General features: G+C 34.1%; 1 protein-coding gene and 1 long non-coding RNA gene across 4 annotated transcripts; one reads left to right on the forward strand and one right to left on the reverse strand.

The window, feature by feature from the left end:
- LOC129810193 (uncharacterized) lies at positions 1–1,836 on the reverse strand. Its single transcript, XR_008752705.1, has 2 exons — positions 1,302–1,836; positions 1–1,238 (listed from the first exon to the last, which is right to left on the reverse strand). It is a non-coding gene; the product is annotated as an uncharacterized LOC129810193 (long non-coding RNA).
- LOC129810147 (ecdysone 20-monooxygenase) lies at positions 20–25,630 on the forward strand. Of its 3 annotated transcripts, none has more exons than XM_055860451.1 (6): positions 20–725; positions 15,041–15,203; positions 18,807–19,086; positions 19,150–19,536; positions 22,777–23,398; positions 25,347–25,630. In XM_055860451.1, the coding sequence occupies exons 1-6, from the start codon at positions 702–704 to the stop codon at positions 25,452–25,454; spliced, it is 1,584 nt and encodes a 527-aa protein (XP_055716426.1). In that variant the 5' UTR covers positions 20–701; the 3' UTR covers positions 25,455–25,630. The 3 variants fall into 3 exon arrangements, with proteins under 3 accessions (XP_055716426.1, XP_055716434.1, XP_055716442.1); XM_055860459.1 differs by lacking the exon at positions 20–725 and adding an exon at positions 13,556–13,959; XM_055860467.1 differs by lacking the exon at positions 20–725 and adding an exon at positions 14,023–14,167.
- Positions 25,631–26,036: the final 406 nt, after the last annotated feature.

A 26,036-nucleotide genomic window follows, 5' to 3' on the forward strand; every position in this document is an offset into this window, starting at 1 on the left:
TCCAGAAACATACAACAGCTTTATTTGTTGTTTATCCGGCGCTGCTCTCGGTGGTTGTTTTGCTTTTTTTTCTTTCTTCTTAGTCCAGATCAGTAGCATGTCTCATGCGACGCGTCGCTTAGTGCATCCAACTTCCATCACCCGCGACGATCACTTCGACAGTTATCCATTCTGCATTTTGCTCTGCACTCGATCACCGTGTTAAGCTCCCATTCTCGATAACTAGACCGTATGTTGGTATCGGACTCTTGCACTCTCTCTCACTCTGTTTGCCAATCCTTTGGATGGTGAATGTGGAAGTGAGACAATTAGCCATCATCCATCGTCGTCTCGCTGCACTGATTGCCAATCCCGACGCACTCCCGCGTGTCATCCATTGCAGCCAAGAGAGCTGCCGCGGTACGATCGCACAATCTCGCTGGTCAAGTGTTCAGTGTGAACGCGATGCTGCCGGCGATCGCTCACCATTCCCACTGTGCTCTCCAGCTGCCGGGAGACATCACTAATTTGTCTCACATCCGCCACACGACCAATTCGCACTTTCACTGACGATCGCGAGTGATCCTCCCCGCGTGTGATCGTGCAGGTGCTTACGAAATTGTGATCGCACCGCATCTTCCGCCAAAAATTTGTTATTTCCGCCGCCAGTTTTTGAAGCAACAAAAAGTGCCAACGTGCATTTTGTCATCCATCCACCTCCAATGACTTCAGTGACTTCCTCCAAAGTACGTATACGCAGTATTATTGTGATGCTCAATGCAAAAATAAGCACTTTGCGCAATATTCGCAAAAAAAAGATAAACCAACACTACGCGTGCTATCATGTAAAATAATAACTCATCAGTTGTAATTTGTGTGCTTCATATACGTGAAATATTTCACATCATAAAAATTAATTACTCAACGATTTTGTGCGATCTCAAGTGTGAACGTGATCACAAGAGGATGTAATAAAAAAAAATGTGCAGACATCATTAAAAAAAAGAATAATCGCGTCTTATTGTGATAACGAGACTCTCGTGTGATCTTCCTTTTCACTGAATCGTTGATCGGTTTATTTTTTTTTTTCAGGAAAAAACAGCATCGAAATTCAGCAGTTTTATTGTATACGATCATCCTAATTTTTCGTCCATGTCTTTTGTCTATGACAAAGTTGATAAAAGTTTCCACATCCACTACGCAATCACTGTTGACAGTTTCGCTGCATATAGAATGTTGCATTTCCCTTATCAGCTCCCCTATATATAACACAAAAATGACCACATCGTCGATTTATCATGCTTTTCTCGTTACACACTCACCCAGAAGCACAGACTCGAGTAATTCATAGATAATGGAAAAATTCCTCATTTTTTTATTGTCTTCTATTTTTAAAATAAATGGTTTAATCTTATTTTTTTCCTCGACCCTGTAGAGGTTCTTCTCTATCAGAGACATGGTCGAGGCCTTCCGATAGTGACTGTTCCAAGTTCTCAAAAAAATAAATAAATAACAAAAAAATAACTCGAAATATCTGCAATACGAAAAATCCATTGGCAAACAGAGAATAGGAAAAGATGTAGGTATAAAAAAGTGAATTAGCGTGTTTCTTTGAAAATCATCTTCCACATCCAAGTACTTTATATATTTATTTATTTTTTTCTTCACACCACTTGTGAGCTCTCCGTGATAAGAATTTTCTAGTTCAAGTTCAATCGACTAATCTCGACAATGAATTAAAAACATATGTGCTTGAAAGCAGAATGAAGTAAGAAAAAAAAATCTGCGCGCGCGAAAAGCTTTCAATCAAGTTCACGGTTGCAATACTACACTTCTTTTTCCTCTCATTCTTCTTTCTCTCGCACACATCTATCCCAAAAACATATAGATCGAAAATACTAACTCAATTCTTCGTGATATATTAGTCCATTGACTCGATAAATTATGTATCTTTTGGATGTTCAAACAAGATCAACAGGAAAAAAAGCTCCATCCACGAAATTGGTTTCCATTCTACCCAAAGTACCAATGAAAAATAAACCACGCACGACAGAAAGACAAGAACAGAAGGAAATTAGAATAAATTCTCAGACATTTAAATCATTCTACCTCAAGTTTACACCCTCTCAAACAATCTGAGACACAGTGCATCAAAACATAAATGAACCCCAACACAAAGTGCGATAATGCTGAATTATCACAATGAGATATTTCCATACTTTTCCTTGAGCATTATCAAACTGATTACACATGAGACTTTCAATGTCAAGCTCTTTCAATTTATACGACGACGTAAAATACGAGCAATAAAAGATCTCAATGACTCACTGTGCATCTTTGGTAAGATTAGCATCTTCAAAACCATTCACAAATCCTCGTGAGAATGTTAGATATATCTTTTTTAATTTTTCAAAAATTATGTTAAACTACTAATAATTGGATAAATTTGTGATCAAGAGGTAAGACTTATGCTCTAGATAGATTTACGACTTAAGCCGAGTGATGGCTTAATGTAATTATAATCAAAATAATGATCGCAGATTATTTTCCATAAGTTTCTGACTAATCCGTCTCTTGGCTTAAGCCGAGAAACGGTTTAGGTAGTGGGAAACTTATGGGAATTTAGTCAAATCATTATTTTGATTACAATTACATTAAGATGTCTGTCGGCTTAAGTCGTAAGTGTGTCTAGGACATTAGATTTAAGGTTTAATACTGCAATGAATTTAACCAAAAATTACCAGTGCGCTATCGACTAATTAACGTTAGGGTAATTAGTCGATTATAGGTGATTTTTATAGGGTAAAATAGAGTAATTTGGATCAATTATACAGTTTGGGACATTTTAGATGTCGTGACTATTTCTGAAGGGCAAAGAGGTAGAAAAAAGCACGAAATAAATGGAAAGGAAGAGTAATAAGAAAATTAACAGCTATTCTTCGTGGTCTTTTACTTTTGCACATTTCAAACAATGAGGATATATATCAAAATTCCAAGTTAGACATGATTCCGAACTACCTCATTTCACCCTTATTATAGACATTGCAAGACCTAATTTCAAGTCACTGATATGAAGGTTTGAATACCGATTCGAAAGCTCTGGAGTAATTTGATGTGCTTTCGTGATTGATTGATCAGATATCTTAACTATATCTTCGGTTGTTTCTTCCCCATTTATTGGTAAATATGCCTTTCTTAATTTTATTTCTTTAATTCTTTACGACGACGTTTTGAGAATGGATGTCCTCTTGATCAGGTTTCGGGTTTGAAAGAAAAATCACGTATAGGAGAGGAAGGAAGATTTGCAATTACACTACACTCGGACTTCATCACAATTGTCCTTTGAGTTCACCATTCAGCGTACAGACACAGAATTCTGTATCAGTCCGCTTCTGTGATTTATCCTCAAAATACGAAACCTGAAGAAGAGGACATTATGCATCCTCGAAGCGTAGTAAAAAAAAACAAAAAGAAAAATGAAAAGAGGTCTATTATTTGTCCACTATCTGCTGCATGCATCCCTTCAGATGAAAAATTTATTTAATATTCTATTGCGTTTCTTATCTTAGTAATTTTTTTACACGTTAATTAAAGACGGATTTTAATCTTTAACGACTAAGGGCAGAATCACATTGACAATAAAATTCTCGCCGTAGCCTCGTCGTATTTCGTTAATTTACGCATTTTCAATGCAATTTTTGCGCAAATTCTCGATTACCGTATTACCTTATCTCATACTCGGTTGCACTAGATGAAAATAATATAAGAGAATTGAAGAAATAAAACGAAAATGCTATAAACGCTGAGGAAAAAAAATCTGTACGATTAATTTCTCTTACAGTTTCTTTTTGCTCACTATTTATCGCATTTTCGTTTTATTTCTTCAATTTTCTTATATTATTTTCATCTAGTGCCACCGAATATGAGATAAGGTAATACGGTAATCGAGAATTTGCGTAAGAATTGCAATGAAAATGCGTAAATTAACGAAATACGCTGAGCATTTTACTGTCAATGTGATTCTGCCCTTAAGCTTATTCCTAAAAATATGTATATTGTTTTTTATGTAAAAATTTTTTATTATTATTTTTTTCTGGAATATTTCTCTGTTCGATTTTGATCTAACACAGTACAAGATTTGACATTTTGTAACCTTTGTAACAATAAATCAAGTAATGAAAATAACATAATTTTGGAATAGTACAGTTTACATAATTTGAAAAAATCATGCAATGGTTAATATTAAATTATACAATTCTTAATAAGAGTTCATTAAAAAAAAGCCAGGCATTCACAATTCATTTACAAAGCAAATCTGACGTAAGGGACCAAAAATTTAACTGTTTTTCGCGATTTTTTTTTCTTTTGGAGACAGAGAAACGATCAAGTTTTTTGAAATTTTTGGAATATGTAAGATATTTTTGAAATATGTTAGGTATTTAAAGAGCTTAAAAGTGTCGAAATAAAAATTACAAAATGACGGACTAATGAATAGTTTCAGTAGTTTAGGAGCTCCTTATCGAAGCATTCCAAAATTAATTCTTTTAATCGTCTGCACTGTTTTGTAGGTGGAAACGTCAAAATTCTGTCAAAAATACAATTTTTGACGAAAATTGTTCTCAATCTGTAGGGGCTTTTAATATGCGGAATTTTTTTTTTAATTCAGATACTATTATTTTGGTTCAACTAAAAAAAATATTTCTTAGGAGAATATGGGGAAGTAGGGTACCTTTGAATTGGGATACCTTTGAAATGGGGATTTTCCGACGAATAACTTAAATAATAGAGAACCGGTTGAGCGTCGGGGGATGAAGTAGCTTAGAAAAAGACGATTCTTCCCAAAGCTTTCGGCTCGGACTCCAAGCCTTCCTCAGCGATCAAATGTAGAATTTTCTTGCTTTGTCAATTGATCTGGGGTTTCACAGGGCATGTGATTTGGGGCTCTGCACTTTGAATTCTTGATATTTTTCTTGTTTATAGCTTTTCAAAGATTTTTCTTGCTGTCTTTGATATAAATTTCTTTGTCTATATCCAGAAATTCATATCAAAGACAGCAAGAAAAATCTTTAAAAAGCTATAATTAAGAAAAATATCAAGGATTCAAAGTGCAGAGCCCCAAATCCCATGCCCTGTAAAACCCTAGATTAATTGACAAAGCAAGAAAATTCTACATTTGATCGCTGAGGAAGGCTTGGAGTCCGCGCCGAAAGCTTTGGGAAGAATCCTCTTTTTCTAAGCTACCCCATTCCCCGACGCTCACCGGTTCTCTATTATTTGAAATAGGGCCTTTTTCCTATTTTTAAATGGAACTGAACCTTATCTTAATGTAACTTAGCTTTGTAATTGTTTCATGTTAAAAATGCCCCATTTCGAAGGTGCTCGAATTTCCCCTAAGCCTTACTTTACTTATATAAATCGATCAATAATTTTTTTTATATTTTCATTTTATTGCTTTCGCCTCTGTATCTTCGAAAATACTTTGAATCGACTTCTGAAATTTTTGTGATATTTTCTTAGAGATACATTGCTGTCTATTGATTTAAGCAATAACGAAGAAATCGATTCTTTTGAGCTTGTAATTTTAGGCTCCCACTCTAAAAACAATGTGGTAATTTTTCCACAACAATCGCACGGTTTTCGATTTATTTGCTAGAATTGTACATTTTTGTCACTTATGGTTCATTACAGAAACTAAATTATTCAAAATTTTCAAAGTTGCTCTATTATGTTTACGGGATTGCAATCTTGGCTACGTTTTGCGTTGTTATAGCGTCACAATAAAATTATTAAAGTAAAAATGCATTATTTTTATGATCTTACAACCCAAATTAATTAATTATCATTAACTGAATGCAATAAAAACGTTTTTTTGCGATAAATAATAATAGCTTAGTCAGTTTCAACAATTTAACGCAGCCTAACATTCCAATCCAATAAGAAAAATGAGATGAAACCCATTGTCAAATATATAATGAGCTGATGGTTTGATTTTATCAGAACATTAATGGTTCTATGTAGCTCTCTCAGCAAGAGGTTTATACATAAGGTTCTTAAAAAACAAATAAACAAGATAATAATTTAAGTCAGAGTCGTATCAATTTAACCGCTAAACAATATTCAAAGAAATAAATTTAACTTTCATTAATTAGACTGTTTCGACGAAAATCTCCATTTTTAATTAAATAAAACGAGATAACTTTTTTAATGTAAAACATTCGACTATAAGCAACTTTAAAAATTTCTATGACGTCAACAATTTTATTTATTTCTGTTGAAGGAATTCTCTTACGCTTTTTTCCAAGAGGATCTTGCAAATTTACTTTTCTTTTGCAAGAGTTTTTTCGGTCCAACAAAAATCTTACTTGGGTCATAAAAAGGGTTTAAAAAAATTATTGGGTCATAGTTATCCCTCTCTACCAGAAGTTTCAAGGAAGATCTCTTTACACTTAACTATGCGAAGTGTCTAAAATAGTTATTCAAAAGAATTTTGAATATGAATGAATCAAGTTAAAAAGACTTAAGTTTGACCTTCAAAATAGAAAAAAATCGTGAATGAAGAAGAACAAAAACCAAAGACTATTGTCTGCAACTTTGTAACTCGTATCCCTTCGTCATTCTATCTTCAAATATAATATATCCTGCTTGTGATATTTGTTGCTTTTTTGTCACTAACCATTCTTTACAATCCTTTATATTGAATTTTCGTGTCTTCCGGGTTTCCTATCTCAAGATGAATGCTATAAACTAAGATGACTTTCTGACATCATCTAAAAGAATTCTCTCAGCTCAATCTATTCTAGCATCACTGTTAAATTCTTGTCAGTAATCAGGTTTCCTAAAAAAAAAACTTGATCATCTTTAAGATGGGTGATCGCATTTTTCACTTAATCACCGCAATCGTTGATAAAACAGAAAAAAAAGACATAGAAACGGCTTCTCAAGAGTGTTACTCAAAGATTACCGCCACGATCGAGATTCCCCATCATCAGGGTGATAATAAAAACAGAAACAAGATTCCCAAAATACAAACTACCTTGAGCGAAAACAAATTAATAATTAATGAGATTGGCGAATTCACCTGTGATCTTACATCCAAAAGAAATCGCAAGGTAATTTTTCAATTTGGGATTATGCGGTGCAAAAATTCACCAAAAAAAATTTATCTATTTGGGTGTGATTAATTTAGGAGTTTACTTTCCGTTATTTCTATTTAAAGTGTGACTCCCTCTGGTCATCTCTGAAGATATTTTTTTATACGTCTTTTGCCACATAAACTTCCTCCCAGGTAAATATGTGTGTGAGGAGCATGAAGAAGAGGCAGCATAAAAAAAAAACTCCCAGCATGACCATTTAGCTCAATGAATGCCGAATTTTCGCGAAACACCTTTACTTTTGGATCCGATGCGATGGCATTAGCATAAAGAGAGGTATTCAAGATCATCGTGTGTGCGAATAGAATGTGGTTTATTGCGAGACCCAATCGGTATAATCAGCAATTAAAAATCGCACTTACGACCATTCTCTGTCTTTGGACCAAGCATGCCCAATAGAACTAGTTTTTGGACTCTTTCGAAAAATCATCCACAAGTCCGTTTTCCCCTTTTTTGCAACTGGTCATTTTTTTGCAATCACAGCTTCTGTGATTCAAGATTAGATCCGAGTTCTTTCAATCAACTCAATATTGTAATGGATCATATCTCGGTTATAGGGAACGATAAAAAATATTGACTTCTAGTTTTCGACATAACGATCATGTATGGGAAAGTACTCTCCCTTCGAACGTTCATGCTTTCGAATAATGTGAATTTTCTTTTATTTTTCCTAAGAGACTTACAAATTTCTATTAAATATTGGTTAGCTTTTTATCAATTATTGATGATTATGTGTAAGTTTCTTAGGAAAATAAAAGAAAATTCACATTATTCGAAGACATGAACGTTCTAAGGGAGCGTACTATCCCCTACAGAAAAATAGGGCATCCTTAGAAATTGTTTGTAAAGAAGCAGAAATAAAATAAATTGACATCACATTAGAGTTTCGTTTAGGGCAGAATCACATTTGCTGTAAAATGCTCACGGTATTTCGTTAATTTACGCATTTTCATTTCAATTCTTACGCAAATTCTCGATTAACGTATTACCTTATCTCATACTCGGAGGCACTAGGTGAAAATAATTCAAGAAAATTGAAGAAATAAAACGCAAATACGATAAACGGCGAGCAAAAAAACTGTAGGACTTTTGCTACAGTTTTTCGTACAGTTTTTTTACTCACCGTTTTTTGCATTTTCGTTTTATTTCTTCAATTTTCTTATATTATTTTCATCTAGTGCCACCGAGTATGAGATAAGGTAATACGCTAATTGAGAATATGCGAAAAAATTCCAATGAAAATGCGTAAATTAACGAAATACGGTGAGGCTTTGACGGTGACGGTGAGCATTTAACTGTCAATGTGATTCTGCCCTTAAGGTGTCTACACATTGGAGCTGATTTCATCAAGAATTATTTCAAGAATTTTTTAAAGAAAAATTCATATCTTTGAAGGAATTTTTGAAGAAAAATGCCTCCACACTGGGTTTTTTATTTTCCATCAAAAATTTTTTTGACAGATTGCCATCATTTCCAAGTATCTTGCTCTTCTGACTGTTGTTCACGAAAATTTGTTGTTTCACTGCTGGAAAAAGTGAGAAAAGCGTTTGGTGAAGTTACTTGGGATAGTATTTACTGAATTTCTGAAGAAAATCTTCTAAATATGCAAGGGAATAGTGTTTTTCTGGAGATATCGTTCCTGGTGGAATCCAACCCAGCCTTTGAAGGAACATTTCTTGTGATTTTCCTCCAGAAATTGCCGGAAGTTAATCCATCTGTGTATTCTTGAGGTGTTCCACAGTACAGTGGCCTCGTAAGATTGCAAGATGGATGAAAAGGAGAAAATTTACGGGCACTTTCCAATCTCTATATGCCTTGGTTACCAATTAAAACAAGAGCTAACCAGAGCCACCGAGGAGATCTCAATGCAAACGAGAACTGTCCGGAGCTACCAGAAGCCATCACTTGAACCCCCAGAAGAACATCAGAATGATCTTTTATATCATTCACTTTCTCAACCACTAGGAACTATGTGGGATTGCTTCCTTTCGGGAACACCAGAACTGGATAGCCACAGGCCTTCGATTCCTCCTTGGGACTCCCAGTTTGAGTAGTAGTGCATGAAAAGGTGGTGAGAAATAAAAAAAAATCTAAAGTAAAATCCTTAAAACCTTAAAACCTTGGTAATCAAGGCATATAGAGATTCCAAAGTGCCCGTAAATTTTCTCCTTTCCATCCGTCTTGCAATCCATGGAGTACGAGGCCACTGTACTGTGGAACACCTCAAGAATACACAGATGGATTAACTTCCGGTAATTTCTGGAGGAAAATCACAGGAAATGTTTCTTCAAAGGCTGGGTTGGATTCCACCAGAACGACATCTCCAGAAAAACACTATTCCCTTGCATATTTAGAAGATTTTCTTCACAAATTCACTAAATACTATACCAAGGAACTTCACCAAACGTTTTTCTCACTTTTTCCAGCAGAAAATAACAAATTTTCGTGAAAAACAATCTTGAATCGTGATGGTTTCTGTCAAGAATTCTGTCAAGAATGACTTTGATGAATTTTATTCCAATGTGTAGCGGGTAATTTCTTTCAAAAATTCTTGATGGAAATTACCTTCAATTGGATATGATTTTTGAAGAAATTTGTCTACACATTAGACAAATTTTCTTCAAAAATCCATCTTTTTGTCAAAAATTCTCACCAATGTGTAGGCAATTTTCTTGAAGAACACTTCTTGAAGCTCATTTTTGATAAAAATTTCTTATAATGTGTAGACACCTTTAGGCTTAAGATGTACTAAATTCGCGAAAAGTTTCGAGGCCCGTGTAAATCTGCGAAAGGAGGTGTGATTATGAAGGAATCACACCTAAAAAGGTTATGTTAAATAAAATGGCAGATATAAAACGATAACCTTTTTCGCTTGTAAAATATAACAGGCTAGTCAAAATCGTTTGAAAGATATGATGTGAAAGTGTGAAAGTAATATTTTAAATTACACCAAAATTCTATTAAAGTATATGCCAAAGGGGTTTAAATTAAGACATTTGAATTTGAAATTTGGAATTCAATCTTCAAATTTTGATAACTGTAGCTTCGGCATACCTTTTAGATTGGGAAAATTTCATAAAGTCAAAATTCACATCACCTTATTTTTTACATATTCTGCAAAGATTTCAAAGACCGGAAGCAAATATCTTCCACGGTTCCGCTTTTAGCCTATAGATTTCTGTCTTTTTGAGTTTGATCAATAAAAGTAAATAATAAGATAATAAAATCTTAATGCAAGTACCGTGTTAACAGCTTTCCTTGCAATCACGCTTATTTTGAGCGGAAATACTAAAGCTTCAGCTGTAATCCAGACAATCAAAATCCCGATAGCCAAAATCCCGAACGCCAAAATCTCGAAAGCCAAAATTCTGAATTCTTAAAAGTATCATAGCTACTCCCACGATTGCATCCGCAGTTACTGGAGGTAAAGGGAAATATTCTGTGTCTTGGGAAATTATTCTACACATTATCCCCATCATCCTACAAATAATTTCATCCCTTGCAGGATTTTGAATATTCAGGATTTTAGATTTTAAGATTTTGGCGTTCGGGATTTTGGCTGCCTCTGGTTTTATGACATTTAAACAGCTCTACCATTGAGAAAAAAAGAGGGTGCGCGATTAACTTTTTTTCCTCATAGCATTAACACTTTTTAGGTGTAAAAATATTTCAACATTTTTTAATGTTAATTTTACACCTTTTTAATGGCAAAATTAACATGAAAAAGGGTAATTTTAACCCCTAATACACCTGAAAAGGGTAATATTTACACCGATTTTGGATTAATACTGCAGGGTAAAATTAACATTTCCGGAATGTCATTTTAACTTCTTCGGATTTCTCTCAGTGACTACATTATAATGTCCATTAAAAAATGAAAGGATGCACTCACTGGTAAAAATAAAAGAATTATACTGATCCAAATTTGATCCTTTTGCAAAGGATGGCTCAAATTTAAAACTCTGTATATGAATTTATGATAAAGAACATGTTTTATTATAAACTTATTACTCACAACATATTTCTCTAATCAGAGACAACACCCAAGATGACTTCTCATTGTTTTTATTCTATTTAGTTAAAAGAAATGATACTTTTCAAATTATTCTTGATGATCCTTTGAATCTCAGATTATATCAAACTAACTTTCTTATAAATTATTTTCCATTATTGCAATCTAATATCGAAATAGCAAGTAGTTTAAGTTTATTCATAATTTTACAAGTTCACAATTTAAATAAATATAAGCCATACTAATTTCCACAACTCTACTGATTATGTAAACTTTCTATACACTGGTAAAAATAAAAGAATCAAATTGATCCAAATTTGATCTTTTTGCAAAAGATGGATCAAATTAACATGTTTTATTATGATAAATGTGCATTCAAAGTTCGAAATTTGATCCTTTGCAAAAGGATTATATTTGGATCAATTTGATCCTTTTTTTTTACTCTGGAACTCTGGAATAAATAAAACGGTCACATTGGATCATATTTGATCCTTTTCAATATGATGGATAATATTTGGTCTTTTAAAAGGATCACTAATCTTTTGGAATTTTGTGGGCACATTTATCACAATAGATTATTTTTTATCGTAAATTAATCATTCGTAACACCAAATATGACTTTTTTATTGTTTTTATTCGTTTATTCCGGAGTTAAATAAGTGTTAAAACAGAGCTAATTTCAAAGGATCCCCTGTGATCCTTTCATTTTTACTCATTTGATATAGAGAGGTGTCCTGTAGGGGAATTCTGTAATTCTCATGGCATTGTTACGGGTGAGTTCGGAAGCTGACAATACCAATCGATCTTTTTTGTCATATCATGTGAGTTCGAAAATGCAATTCATTGATTTTTTAATGAAATCCCTTTACTTGATGATTTTATGAAAATACAGTACACGTCTTGGTTGATTTGTTTAAGAAAATTCATCGTCTTTTGAATTGCCAGAAATCTCAAATATGTGACTTCTGACAATACCACGTGAACTCAAATGGCAATGTCACGACTACAGAATCGCATTTTCGAAAAAGCTCTCCTAAGATTCGAACTCAATTTGTCATATGGCATTGCCAGAGCGTTACAGGCGTTACAGAATTCCCCTCCCGCTCTCATCCAGGATAGAACAGTTCTAACCACAGTTTCTGGTTGTTCTAACCACTAACTTATACAAGCCAAAATAATTAATAAGGAGGACCGGTTGACTTAACATATGGCTATATTGGGTTTCAAACTATAGGTTCAGCCTCTTTCTTGAATCATCCTAAGCTTTAATAAACTACCAGTACGACTGAATTTTAAGTGTCTGAAGGATTTATTGTACTTGGTTTCTATTATCCTAGGCTGGATAATCTCATAAATTCCGTCTGTTGTGTTATAATAGAATTAAAATTATGTAGTTAAACCTCAGGTTTTAAAGGGACTTAAACCTGTAATCTGAGGAAATAAAAGATTTACTTGAGAAACTGATTTTTGAAATTTTAATCTAATGATTATGCTACCTTCAAAACACTCTTGCATTAAGCCGTCTTTCGGTTTAACCATGTGATCTGTAAAAGCCTTAGTTACTTATTAGTATCAGCAATTCTCATAACTTCCTTATCGCCTGTCAGGAGTTCTTGTAGTCTTATTTTCACATTGTTTCAAAAATCATTTTTCATTGCTGATCTAAACTAATACAGTAGTGTACCAAATATAGCTTTAACCCTTTAATGACGAGACACTTTTTACGGACTGAAAATCAACAATAAAAATTAAACTGAGAAACATAATCAATGATAAGTCTTATATCTAACCTTGGAAAGTTCAACAGAGTCTGATTCGGTGTTTTTTGTGCTTCTATGAACGATAGGGACAAAAATAGCCCAAAAATATAAGTAATTTTTCTGACCAATGAATAATATTTTTCGCTTTAATGAAAAATATTACGTATGAGTATTGTAGTTTTTATTGCCAAAAGGGTTTTGCTTAAAAAAAATTGGAAGTATAAAAAATAAATAAAATCAATTATGAATTTGAGAATTTAAAAATTCGTAATTTTTGAACTTAAATATTTACTACATAGCAAATAACTAGAGACTTGCAAAAAAATATTGTAGATTCCTTCAACCTTCTACTATACAATTATGTACAGACATAAGAAAAAAATAACTTTGGGTAGTCAGGAAAAATTATTTTCTTTATGGGACACCGGTGTTCCAATCGTCCTTAAAGGATTAACTCTTCAATTGCATCATTAGGCATTATTTTGGAAAAAAAAATTTGCTTTACTGCGGGGAATCAATTCAGACAACGGCCATTAATTTAACGATCAATTAAGAAACGTTGTAGGAATCGGGAGTGTTTCCTGTAAAGAATCACGGGTGCCCGAAGCTTATTAGGGCTTGTCATTAGTTTTCGGGTCCGCACCATGTAGTTGTATTTGGACCAACTTGTCCGATTGGTCGCGTACACTTTTAACGTTATATTTTCCCATCGGATGCCGCTCCATGTGAGCATACAAATCTCGCACTCTTCGTGTCTCTCTGTAACACTCCATCTCTATCGCTGTGGACTACAAGTCTTCCAGCACCGGGAAGAGTGTCATTTAGAGCCGGAGTGTCTGTTCGTCCAGAACTTCTTTTGCTCCTCATTATCGGCCACAACTATCATCGCACTCCGACCGATCCCGGAAACTTTGTGTTCTTGTCCCATAACGGATCACATCACAGTCCACATAGTCCGTTCAGTGTCCAAAAATCTCTCAAGCAATATCCTTCTTTTTTTCTCCTCGTGTTGTGTCAGTTTAAGAACGAAAAAAAAGGAACATATCAATTAAGAAAAGTGAGTGTTTGGTAATTCCCTCAATTTCTTTACTCGGTTTTGTGTATACGGTGTATACGTGTAAGGTCAAAAAAAATTGTGAATAGCCAATCTTCCGGATTACAATTTGCCTAGAAATCACCTTCATTTCGATCGTGCTCAAGCCATCCACAAAAATTCTTTTTGGTCGATTCGCAAAAGACGTAAAACTCTCTTTTGGTCTTGTGAGGTGAATCAACTTTTTATGTATTTTCTGGTGGATCGTTTTTTTCTGAATTTTACTCCAAACTCATAAGCAAATAAATGAAAAATTCTTGAGCTGTGCTTTGTCGCTCTGGGCAATTTTTATTCTTTCTCTTTCAATGTCATTATCACCACAAAACTCACAGACACTTTCCACATTTTTTTATGTATAATATTACTTTCTTCAATGCCCTTGACCAAAACCCGAACTGACCGCTTCTCTGATAGCACGAGCTCTATCAGCGATAGAATTACTTAAGAGTGAGTTAACAATTTTTTTTCTCACCCACTCAGCTTTCTTCCAACATGGTGAAATTTACCTAATTTTCTGCAGAGTCACTCACGAAAACACGTGTTAAGTCGCTAATTGAGCCAAATGGCGATAAACTTTGCACAACGAGTCTTCCGATCATGCAGAAAAACCTGTACAATCCAAAATAAATTCTCAATTTATGATTTTGAAGCATAAATTGTCTCAAGTGCAAATCCCACATTTCAAGCTTAAGCCAAAAAAGAAAAATAACAACGGAAAAAGAAGTGAGAAAACCATGACCTTCGATAATCATCAATCACATTTATTGCATGATCGGGTGTCTCTAACTGATTAATTTACAATTTTTTCCTCCGCAATATTTCACACACTTTCACACAAGACAAATACCAAGCTGGTAAAAAGTTCCTCAGTTCCGTCAATGATCAATTTGTTACAACAATCCAGTAATCTTCACCAAATCGTTTGAATTCCACAATTGCGAGCCTTAGCTAAGACACAACAGAGTTGCAATACGACGCACAATCTAGATAAAAGATGTAAATTCTAAAAATATTAATAATTTTCTTTTTTATCTCATTCTTGCAGCCTCTAGTAACAGAAATGTCTGTAACCTTGATCCTCATCTATATTGTGGCAGCATTTGTACTCTGTTTATTCTTCCGTAACAACCTCCTGCATGCTATCATCAAATACAAACAACTTGAAACGTCTCAGGTGACGAACGATAAGGATATCTACAACATTCCAGGTGACAAAAAAATAAAGTGGCAAAAATGCCAAGAAAAGAATTCTGAGAAGATAGCTCTTGATGGATTTTATCAATATGCAATTACCAAATCACTTTATATATCCGACTACTCCAAATACAAAATACCATTCGCATAGAGCTTTTCAAAATTATTTACAGTCACTGGCACATAAAGCTCTGTGTGACGTAAATGCAATAAGAATGTTTTTGTTGGACTGCTTCAAGCATGAATTTCGTATTGATATTTGAGATTGATATACACAAATATGTTGTACAGAACTAAAATTTATAGATCGGTTGGGGGGGTCAACAAGTCAGTATGTAATATTAAATAAAAAAAAAATAGAATGAGAAAAAATAATTAGATAATTTATTTTCTTATATCATATGGATCTATGCTAAGTTTAGATTAAAAGTTAAGTCTCGATTCTTTGCAGGTTTATTATCGGTTTAACGTTTAAACCATATTCACTCTTGCCAGATATTCCAAGATATTTACAATGAACTTAAGCTTGTTCCTATTGTACAAACTATATATGCATATAATAAGGGAGTTAAAAAGGAAACGTCAAATGCCTTTTCCATTAATTTTGAAGTTGCTTGGAAGGACCTTAAAAACCTTTAAATACTTAAAATTTTAATGTAAATTACATGAAATTTTAATTTGAAAAGCAGTACGACTATCTATGTCTAAGTTCCCCCTTTTTGTTATTTGTTGTTTTAGATAGATTTTTTTATTCATTTATTTTATTTTATTCATTTTTACCTCACCATTTCATAAAAAAAAGTAATTTTATCGAGTGACGATATTGGTTTCTGAATATATTTATTTTTTAGCTGCTCGAACTCCAAGAAAGAGCAGTTTTAACCGTTTTAACAATCGTGTTTTTTTTTCAAGTTCTCTCCATCATCGTGGCTACCAAACGGTAAGAGATATTGACTTCCGGTCTTCGGTGACCCCCCTACAAGTCAACATTCTCTATCGAACTAAATTACCCAAATTACACCCACCCCTTTTATCACCTCCAAAAACATGTATTTTTGACTTTGCAAAAAATTGGCACTGACGATTTCCTTCATTTTTGGATATGTTTTGGAGGCAATCCAGCTGAACATTTCGTCCTTCGACACCTATCACCGGAAAAATCTCCATTTTGAATTATTCAAGGTCAAAGTTTAACCATCCTGGAGGGCCTAATTTTCAAAGGATTTGGTTAAATTTGGACTTTTTTGAAAGGTCTTTTAATTCTGAATCCGACTGCATCGGTCACAATCTCTATGTTAAAAATACTGTTTTTCGCACTTTTTCAGTCTTTTGACCCATATAAAATTTAAACGGTAAGATATATCAACTTTCGGTCTTGGATGACCCCTCCTCAAATGACCCTATCTCGAACCGAACCTCTTTATTTTCCCCCTCCCCTTTCATGCGTTCCCTATCCCCAAAAAATAGGCCAAAAATGAGGTTTTACTAACTTTGCAAAAAATTGGCCCTGGGCAATTTCGTTTAATTTTGGAAATGTTTTGGAGGTAGTCCAGCTGAACATTTCGTCCTTAGACACCTTTCACCGGAAAAATTCGCCATCTTGAATTATTCCAGGTCAAATGCCTAATTTTCACCCGATTTGGTCAATTAATTAAATAAAAGGTTAATGACTTTTTGAAACCCTCTTCTTGAACAATTTTCAACTTCAAGCTGGTTTTGAGGTGATTTATAGACAAATTTAATTCGACAGTAATTTTATATGCACCAGAAAAAATTGCGAAAAGGAATATAAGGCAGAGCTCCTTCTCGGGAGTTCGAGCAGTTCGCAAAGCCTCGGACGCTTTGCCACCCCTTTTTTAAAGATTTTCAAAATAGAATATTGATTAATATCGACCGTAAGCCCTAAGCCCTCTGATGAGAAGATAGGTAAGAGGGAGAAATATTTTGAAACCTAATTATCTCTTAACCCATTCAGTCAATGTACCAGAAATACTGAAGATATAATGTTCACATTTTGGGACTAGTTTCCTACAGATTAATAGATGAATTTTTTGAAAAGAAAAAAAAATTATCCATTATGGGGGCGCGGGGAGCCGCCCTCAAACACGCGTCTTAACGGTCACTGAATTAAATTCTGTGCATTAATTCATTACAAACTCTATTGCTTTAGATAGAATAAGTATCCAAGGAAACAGATGGGGAACCAGAATTCAAATCAGGAAAGAGGAAAGAAGCCAATTTTAACAAATTTGACGGGATGTCGAATTTTCGAAAAGAACAACAAAATGTATTTCCATCTCTGTCAGGCTATTTTTCCAAGTTATTGAAGGACTAAAGTAACTAAAAATCCATTCCCGATTGAAATTCGAATATCAACTGCCCTGGAATAAATCATCTAAAATCACTCAATTTGCGTATGATGTGTAATACCATGGTAAGGAATGGGTTAAGCCAGAATTGAAAATCTGTAAAGTTTACCTTAAATCCTAAATCTTTAAATTTTCTTTTTCTCAAAATAAGGGGAATTATTTAACATAAATTAGGAAAAAGAACATACGTTGGGAAGAATTTTACCTTGGAAAGTTTTTGAAAGGACAATAATTGACGCAATAAAGTTCTTACTGGATTACATCAAAAGAGAAAAGTCCTAATTAGTCATTTATTGTTTTCAATAAGTGACTAATTATTATTCCATTATGATGAACAGAAAAAACAACACGTGTGTAAAATATAGTTTTACAAGCAACTGCGAAAACAATAAGTATCAGAAAAAAATATAATCAGCATTTAGCAAATTAATCAGTAATACAGCCAGAGAAAATTCTAATTTTTTTTTAAGTGCTTCTAACAATATTATTGTTCATTTGTCGACGTTTTACAAAAAAAGATCAAACCATTCAGTGAAACTATTTCAACAATTTATTGATGTATTCAGTTGTTTTTTTCTGTGTAAAAATTGCTGTTTTACTTCTATATATGCATCAAATCGATATTATTAATTCTTGTGGCTAAAATGTATTTTTTAGTTACAAAATATTTATGGAAGGAAACATTTTTGAACAGTAAATTAGCAAAATCAGAACTATTTATTTTTCATTTGCCAAGAATATTTCACTATTTCTGAGAATTTTCAATTTTAGATCTATTTTATTCATCTAATGACTAAAAATTTCATTCCACTGACCAATTTTACCAAAGCATTCCTTAATATGGACCATCTGGACCAACCTTAAAATTATGCTGTGTTTACTGCTCATTATAGTTAATTTCAGAATTAAACCTATTCTACACTGATTAACTCTATTTCCAATGATGACCAAAATGTCCAAAAAACAGTTAATTTCAACTTATAGCTTGAACTTAATTTATTGATTTTAATAATTCAAAAAATAAAATCAATAAATTTAAGATTTCCGACCCGAAATTTTATCGAAAAATAAATTTACTACATTTACTTTTTATACTTTGCCAATATGTTTGATAATGACGAATCTGTATAGATAAAATAATTGTAAATTAATGAACTTTGGAAATATGTAATTACTTTTAAAAATATTTAAAATTCATTTAATAATTTCAATAAAAGTTTTTAAATTTATTATTTATTACTATTCTAGGACCCACAAGATTTCCAATTGTGGGCACAAAATGGATTTACTTTTGGCATTACAAACTGAACCAATTGCACAGCGTCTACAAAGATCTCAACCGCCGATACGGACGGATAGTCCTCGAGGTTGGAGATGGTATCCCAGTAGTTCATCTCTTTGCTAAGCAAGACATCGAAAAAGTCCTCAAATACCCCAGCAAATATCCCTTCCGTCCACCCTCGGAGATTTTTGTCTACCACCGTAAAGCGCGGGCGGACCGTTATTCATCCTGCGGGATAGTTAATGAGTATGATCTGCCCTACCGGAAATATATAGACAACAACTAATTTTAATTTTTCTTAATTTTTAGACAAGGAGAAACATGGCACAAGCTCCGTTGCGGACTGACGCCCAACTTGACCTCTCCAAGGATTCTTATTGGATTCCTGCCAATTCTCAATGAAATATGCGACGACTTTATTGAGCTGATTAAGATCAAGCGAAATGAGGACAACATCATAGTGAATTTTCAGGAATTGGTCAATGCATTGGGTCTAGAGGCGCTCTGTGCCCTCCTTCTGGGTCGTCGGATGGGCTTTCTGGCGGAAAATCCCTCCGATCAGGTGAAAAATCTTGCCAGCGCTGTAAAGGCGCTGTTTATAACTCAGAGAGATTCCTTCTTTGGGACAGGGTTGTGGAAGTACCTACCAACAAAGACATGGAGGGACTTTGTGAGGAGCGAAGATACCATTTACGAGTGAGTTTAAATTCTAATGATGTCCCGTAATGTTAAGTATTTTAAGGATATCAAAAACTTAAGAAATCACCAAAATAGGAGTGTAAAAATTTCATTAAATTTGTTCGTATGTTTGTTATGGATATAGGGCTAATCATTAAGAGATATCGATTGAAAGTTTTAAGTGACCCCCCTCGGTAAGGATGCAATATCTAGATATTATTCTTTTCATTCTGTTCTAATTTTTTTACCCACGAAGAACTTATTTATGATACATTTTATGGCTGCAACATATTGAACAGTATTTTAGTAAAAATGGTCAGAAAAAATTAAATTTGGTCACGGAAAGCAGGAATTGTAAATGGCTAAAAATAGTGATATATTCTTGGCATATTAAAGAAGTTATGAACTACCTTGGCATTTTCGGTCTGACTTTAAGCAGTTTTTAGTTTTTATTGATCAAAAATTCTTTTTTTTACCACTTGGAATTATTTACTGACCAATTTGAATTCTCAACCAATTTGAAATTAGACTAATTTTAAAGTCTACAGTGCTTTGAGCAGCATTTTGGAAAAATGGTCAGTAAAAATGTAAATTAGCCAGAAATACAAAAAAAGAGATGGCAAAGCGTCCCAGCTTTGCGGAATGCTCGAACTCACGAGATAGAGCTCACCGTGAATTAGTTTTTTGCATGATCTTCTGGTATTACTGATCTACTAGAGATCAAATGGATTCATAAATCACAAAAGCATTTGAAAATCAAAAAATCGGTACTTAACCGGTTCATTGCCGATAAAGACCGATACAGCCGGGTTCGAAATTTCAATACCTTTCCAAAAAATCCAAATTTAACCAATTCTGGGGAAAAATGAGCCTTCCAAAGTGGTTGACCTTTGACCTTCAATAATTCAAAATGGCGAATTTTCCGGTCATAAGTATGTTTGGGCGAAATGTTCGCCTGGACTAGCTCTAAAACATATCCAAAAATCATTGAAAAATCTTAGACCAATTTTGAGAAAGACCGAAAAAACATTATTTTTACGGAATTTTACTTATAGGGGATGTAAAATTATTCAAAAATCTGTACTTAACCGGTTCATTACCGATGATGATCGATGCAGCCGAGTTCGAAATTTCAATACTTTTCCAAAAAATCCAAATTTACCGAACCTTTGAGTTCGAGCAGTAATACAGAAATAGTAAACTGTAAATACCAAAAAAAATCTTGGAAAATGGAGAATGAGCAAGTTATAAACCATCTTGGCATTTTTCGCTTGATTTTAAGTGATTTATGATCACTTTACTCAAAGGGTAACTCATAAGCAAACAGAGGGGCTCGAGTTCCCGTTTCCCCAAAATGGTATGTGGGTCCTAAAAGTTCCCCGTGGGTTTCCAGAAAAATCTATGGGTTCACCAGGTTCCCTGAAAAATGTAAAGGTTCCCCGGGTTTCCCATAAGTCTCCGAGTTCTTCGTAAGTTCCTTAAAAAAATATATGGGTTCCCTGAAAAAATGTATGGATTCTTTGGAAAAATGTATGGGATCCCCAGATTCCCTGACAAAATGTATGGATTACCCGAGTTCCTTAAAAAATGTATGAGCTCCCCGGGTTACCTGAAAAAATGGATGGGTTCCTCGAATTCCTCGACTTCCTCAGGTTCCCTAAAAAATGTAAGGGTTTCTTGGGTTTCCCATGAGTTTCTCGTGAGTTCCCTGAAAAAATGTATGGGTTCTCAGCGTTCCCTGAAAAAAAAATATAGGTTCCCCGGACTCCCTGAAAAAAATTATGGATTTTCTGGTTCCTTAAAAACTGTTTGAGCTCCCCAAGTTCCTTGAAGAATATAAGGATTTCCCGGGTTCCCTCTAAAAATGTATATAGGTTCCTCAAGTTCCCTGTAAAAATGTATAGGTTCCTCGAATTCCCTGGCTTCCACAGCTTCCCTGAAAAACGTAAGGGGTTCCAGGCTTTCCCATGAGTTCCCCGTCAGATTCCTGAAAAAATGTATAAGTTTCCAGGGGTACCCTGAAAAATGTATGCATTGCCAGAGTTCCCCGAAAAATAAATGGGTTCCCAGGGCTCTCTGAAAAAACATATGAATTCCCTGGTTCCTTAAAAAATGTATAGGCTCACTCTCCAGGTTCCGCGATTTACCTGATTTTCTCAGGTTCTCTTGAAAAATGTAAAGGTTCACCGGGTTCCCGAGTTCGTCGTGAGTTCCTTGAAAAATGTATAGTTTCGAGTTCTCCGGGTTCCATGAAAAAAATTATGGATTTTCTGGTTCCTTAAAAAATGTTTGAGCTCCCCAAGTTCCCTGAAAAATATAAGGATTTCCCGGGTTCTCTGTAAAAATGTATGGGTTCTGGGTTCCGTGAATTCCCTGACTTCCTCAGGTTCCCTGAAAAATTTAAGGGTTCCCCGGGTTTCCCATGAGTTTTCCGAGTTTCTCGCGTGTTTCCTGAAAAAATGTATAGGTTCCCCGGGTTCCCTAAACAAATATATGGACTCTCCAGTTTATCCATGAATTTTCTGGCTAGATTGGCATTAGATTCCCGAAATGAGTTACCTCTTGACTCTACTAATCAATATAGAACTTTTTACTGACCAATTCGAATTTTTTACTGAACAACCTGCTAATTTACTGCAGAAATGTTTATTCTAATTTAAAGGATGTCAAATTGGCATAAAGAACACACAAGATTTTTTTTAAATCGAAGATTTAATTAAAGAAGCCCGCGAAAGGGACAACAACATTCAAGAACTATAAAAAATTCAGTCACTAGTGGCACTGTAGTCACTTTCACTAATATGAATTATTACAGAACCTTTTAGTTCAATTCAATTCTATTTAAAGTTTATTTCATGCCCCAAGGATACACTTTCACACTGCACTGTAGGGGAAAGTGACCATGCTTGATAACGTCCAACCCTGATAATAACTAATTTTTTCCTATGTTAATCAATAATTGTGACTCAAGGCAATATATTTTAATAGCTGGTCCTAAGCCTCACATTTCCTGAAAAAATTAGGAGCCTAGCCCTTTGTTCCTAGTTCCAGGAAGCAAAAATCGAAAATAGACCCAAATCTGTAATTTCTATGGATGATATTTCATACGATTTTTCATAGTTAAAGATTTAAGAATTTTAAAATTAATTAATAAAAGTTGCATTTGTTTCGAATTTCACTAAAAGTTACTGTATTATGCCCTCTTGATTTCTCGCTTTTCAATAAAAATTATAGTAATTGCTTTTCCTCCTTTCACAGAACAATATCTTCAATAGTGGACAAAGCGCTTGATGATGAAAAGCGCGAATACAATGATTTGGATGTGAGGAACATTTTCTACAGCATCCTCTCAACACCCGAATTGGATGTGAAGGATAAGAAGTCTGGGATCATTGACCTCATGACGGCCGGAGTGGAAACCCTTGCCCATACTCTTGCCTTCCTGCTGCAGCATCTCTCCCAGAACTCAACCAGTCAATTGCAGATTGCCGATGAATTCCGCAACTGCCCACAAATCCTAACAATGGACAATCTCGCCGAAGCGATGTACACTAAAGCCTGCATACAGGAATCTTATCGACTGTCACCCACCACATTTGCGATAGCCCGAGTCATCGAGGACACAAGTGTATCCTTGTCTGGGTATAACCTACGCGCCGGAACCTTTGTCCTCTGCCACACCATGATCGCCTGCCATTCCGAGGAGAACTTCAGGTATGCCAATCATTTCCTGCCCGAACGATGGATCACAGCAGGAAAGGACAATTCACGCTTCAATTTGCGACATTCACCCAATCTCGTCCTGCCCTTCGGCATCGGACGGAGATCATGTCCGGGAAAACGTTTTGTCGACATGGAGCTCACTCTACTCATTGCAAAGGTAACTTATTACAAAATTCTATATTTTTTATCTGTCTCTTTTTTTTATTAATCAGATGGAATCATTTACGGAAACACTTCTTATTTTGCTTTTAAAAATTACTTGAGGCCATGTAATCTAGCTAAAGCAATTTTGCTACTTTTTTACGCATAAGTTATCAGAGCGTGGGTTCTATTGAACTGATTTAAACTCAATAAAGAGAAAACGAAAGGTCTTTGAATAGCCGATAACTTTCTAGAACTTTGTGAAGTTTAGGAAACCAAAGCAAAGACGCTGCAGTTCCATAATGAATTTTAGTAAACTCTACACTGCAATAAATGCAAATTTGCAATTGGCTTTGCTATTAAAAAAATCCCGTTTCGTATAATAAAGAAAATTTATTTATTTATTTATTTTTTTATTTAAATAATACAAAAATTTAAAAACGTTGCGAGATAAATCTTCTATAAAAATAATAATAAAGATCATAAAGTTTTATAGAGAATATTTTTTATAAGAAATTCATCAGCTACATTTTTCATAAAAAAATAACAATTTTCGAATTTTTAATATACATTTTTAATTCAATAGAAATAGAAATAGAAAAAAAACAAACTAATATAGAGTTGTAGGCCTTTCAAATGGGTCCGTTCAAAATCCCACAAGACATAATTCCGATTGTGTCGAAATCCCGAATAGCCAAAATCCCAAATGGGCCAAAATCCCGAAAAGTGTAAATCCCGAATTCTTAAAAGTGTCGTAGCTATTCCCATGATTACACCCGTTTTTGTTGAAGACAAAGGGAAATATTTTGAGTTTTGGAATTCCAGAATTTTGCTTTTTGGGATTTTGGCTTCCAGAATTTTAGCTTTCGCGATTACGACTTTAGGGATTATGTCTTTTTGGGATTTCGGTTGTTCGGAATTTTTGCTTGCGGGGTTTTGCCTTTTTGGGATTTTAACCTGCGGCATTTTGTTGGCTTTTAGGATTTTGGCTTTTCCGAATTTTGCTTTTTCGGGATTTTTGATTTTGGGATTTTAGCTTTCGGGAATACAGCTTTTGGTATTTTGGCTTTTCATGATTTTTCTTGTTTGGAATTATTGCTTTCAGGATTTTAGCTTTCATGATTTCTTCTTTTGGGGCTTTGGTTTTTCGGAATTTTGGTTCACGACATTTTGACTTGCCGGATTTTGCATTTTCGGAATTTTAGCTTTCTGGATTTTGATGTTCGGGATTTTATTGGCTTTTGGGATTTTGGCTTTTCTGGAAATTGTTTTTCGGGATTTTGGCTTTCAGGATTTTAGTTTTCGGGATTCTGGCTTTTGGAATTTTAGATTTTCGGGGTTTTGGTTTTTCGGTATTTTTGCTTTTCGGAATTTTAGTTTGCGAGATTTTTCCTTTTCGGGATTTTGTTGGCTTTTAAGATTATGGATTTTCCGTATTTTTTTTTTTTTTGAAATTTTGGTTTTTAGGACTTTAGCTTTCGAGATTTCGGCCTTTGGAATTTTAGCTTTTCGGGATCTTGGTTGTTCTGAATTTTGGCTTTTCGGGGTTTTGGCTTTCTGGATATTGTCGTTGGAGATTTTGGTGGATTGGCTTTTCCGGATTTTGCTTTCCGGGATTTCGGATTTCATGATTTTAACTTACGGGATTTCGGTTATTGGGATTTCGGCTTTTCAGGATTTTGGCTATTCGGAATTTTTACTTGAGGGATTTGGCGTTCGGGATTTTGACTTTCGTAATTTTGGCTTTCAGCATATTGACCCATTCGGGATTTTATCTCTTTGGGATTCAGAGACCTTTCATTTTTTCTATAAGACCATATAAATGGATTCAAAAGAATTGGAGCCGAGATCTTTTAAGTATCATAAATCAGCCAAAAAACTTTTACCTAGACTAAATGTAAATGTAAAAATTATTTTACATATTATATTTTATCTAAATCCCTCTCTCTCTCTCGCCCTTACAGATCATTAGATCCTTTCAAGTGGAATACTGCAGTGAATTTGACGCTACATTTGAGTTTCTTCTTGCACCAAAGACTCCTGTCAATATTCGTTTCTGCGATAGACGTTAAAATTCCTATGCTGTAAAATGCCTTGCAATATCATATTTCATACTCAATCAGCAACAGAAAACATTAAACAAACAAAAAATCTGTATAAAAAAAAACGAGCGAAAGGAAGAAAAAATGTCAATATTTTGTAGTGATGTAATGCATTTTTTAAAATATATATTTTATAGTAAATTTAATTTTAATGTCTTTCATTTACTCACAAATTTTTCATCTTTTACATTATTTTGTTCATTGATTTTTTTTCTTTTTGTTGTGTTTTAGTATAAAGCAGAATTTGCATAGATTTTATGCTACAAGCGGGATTCTTTGAATTGCACATTTCATTTTGACTACAAAATTCATTTCTTTTAGTTTTTCATTAAATCTCATGACTATAAAAAAAAACTATTTGAGTTATTTGCATTAAATTCGTAACTATTAGAAATTATCAGATTTGGTTTTTGTTTTGTTTTATTTTTCTTTTTGGGGACAACGATAAACGGGACAGGGATATTAATAAATATTAAATATAATTAGAAGTATTATTTGAGGACTAGCATTAATTTACTTATCAAGGACAATATATTGATTATTTTTGAAATT

Source organism: Phlebotomus papatasi, chromosome 1 (assembly GCF_024763615.1).
Source record: "Phlebotomus papatasi isolate M1 chromosome 1, Ppap_2.1, whole genome shotgun sequence".
NCBI lineage: Eukaryota > Metazoa > Arthropoda > Insecta > Diptera > Psychodidae > Phlebotomus > Phlebotomus papatasi.

What these genes read in the sequence shown, in the direction of transcription:
- LOC129810147 (XM_055860451.1), top strand. Translation starts at nt 702, where the DNA reads ATGACTTCAGTGACTTCCTCCAAA. An exon ending in CTTCAGTGACTTCCTCCAAA is followed by an intron (nt 726 to 15,040) that starts GTACGTATACGC and finishes TCATTCTTGCAG; the next exon opens with CCTCTAGTAACAGAAATGTC. An exon ending in TCACTCTACTCATTGCAAAG is followed by an intron (nt 23,399 to 25,346) that starts GTAACTTATTAC and finishes TCGCCCTTACAG; the next exon opens with ATCATTAGATCCTTTCAAGT.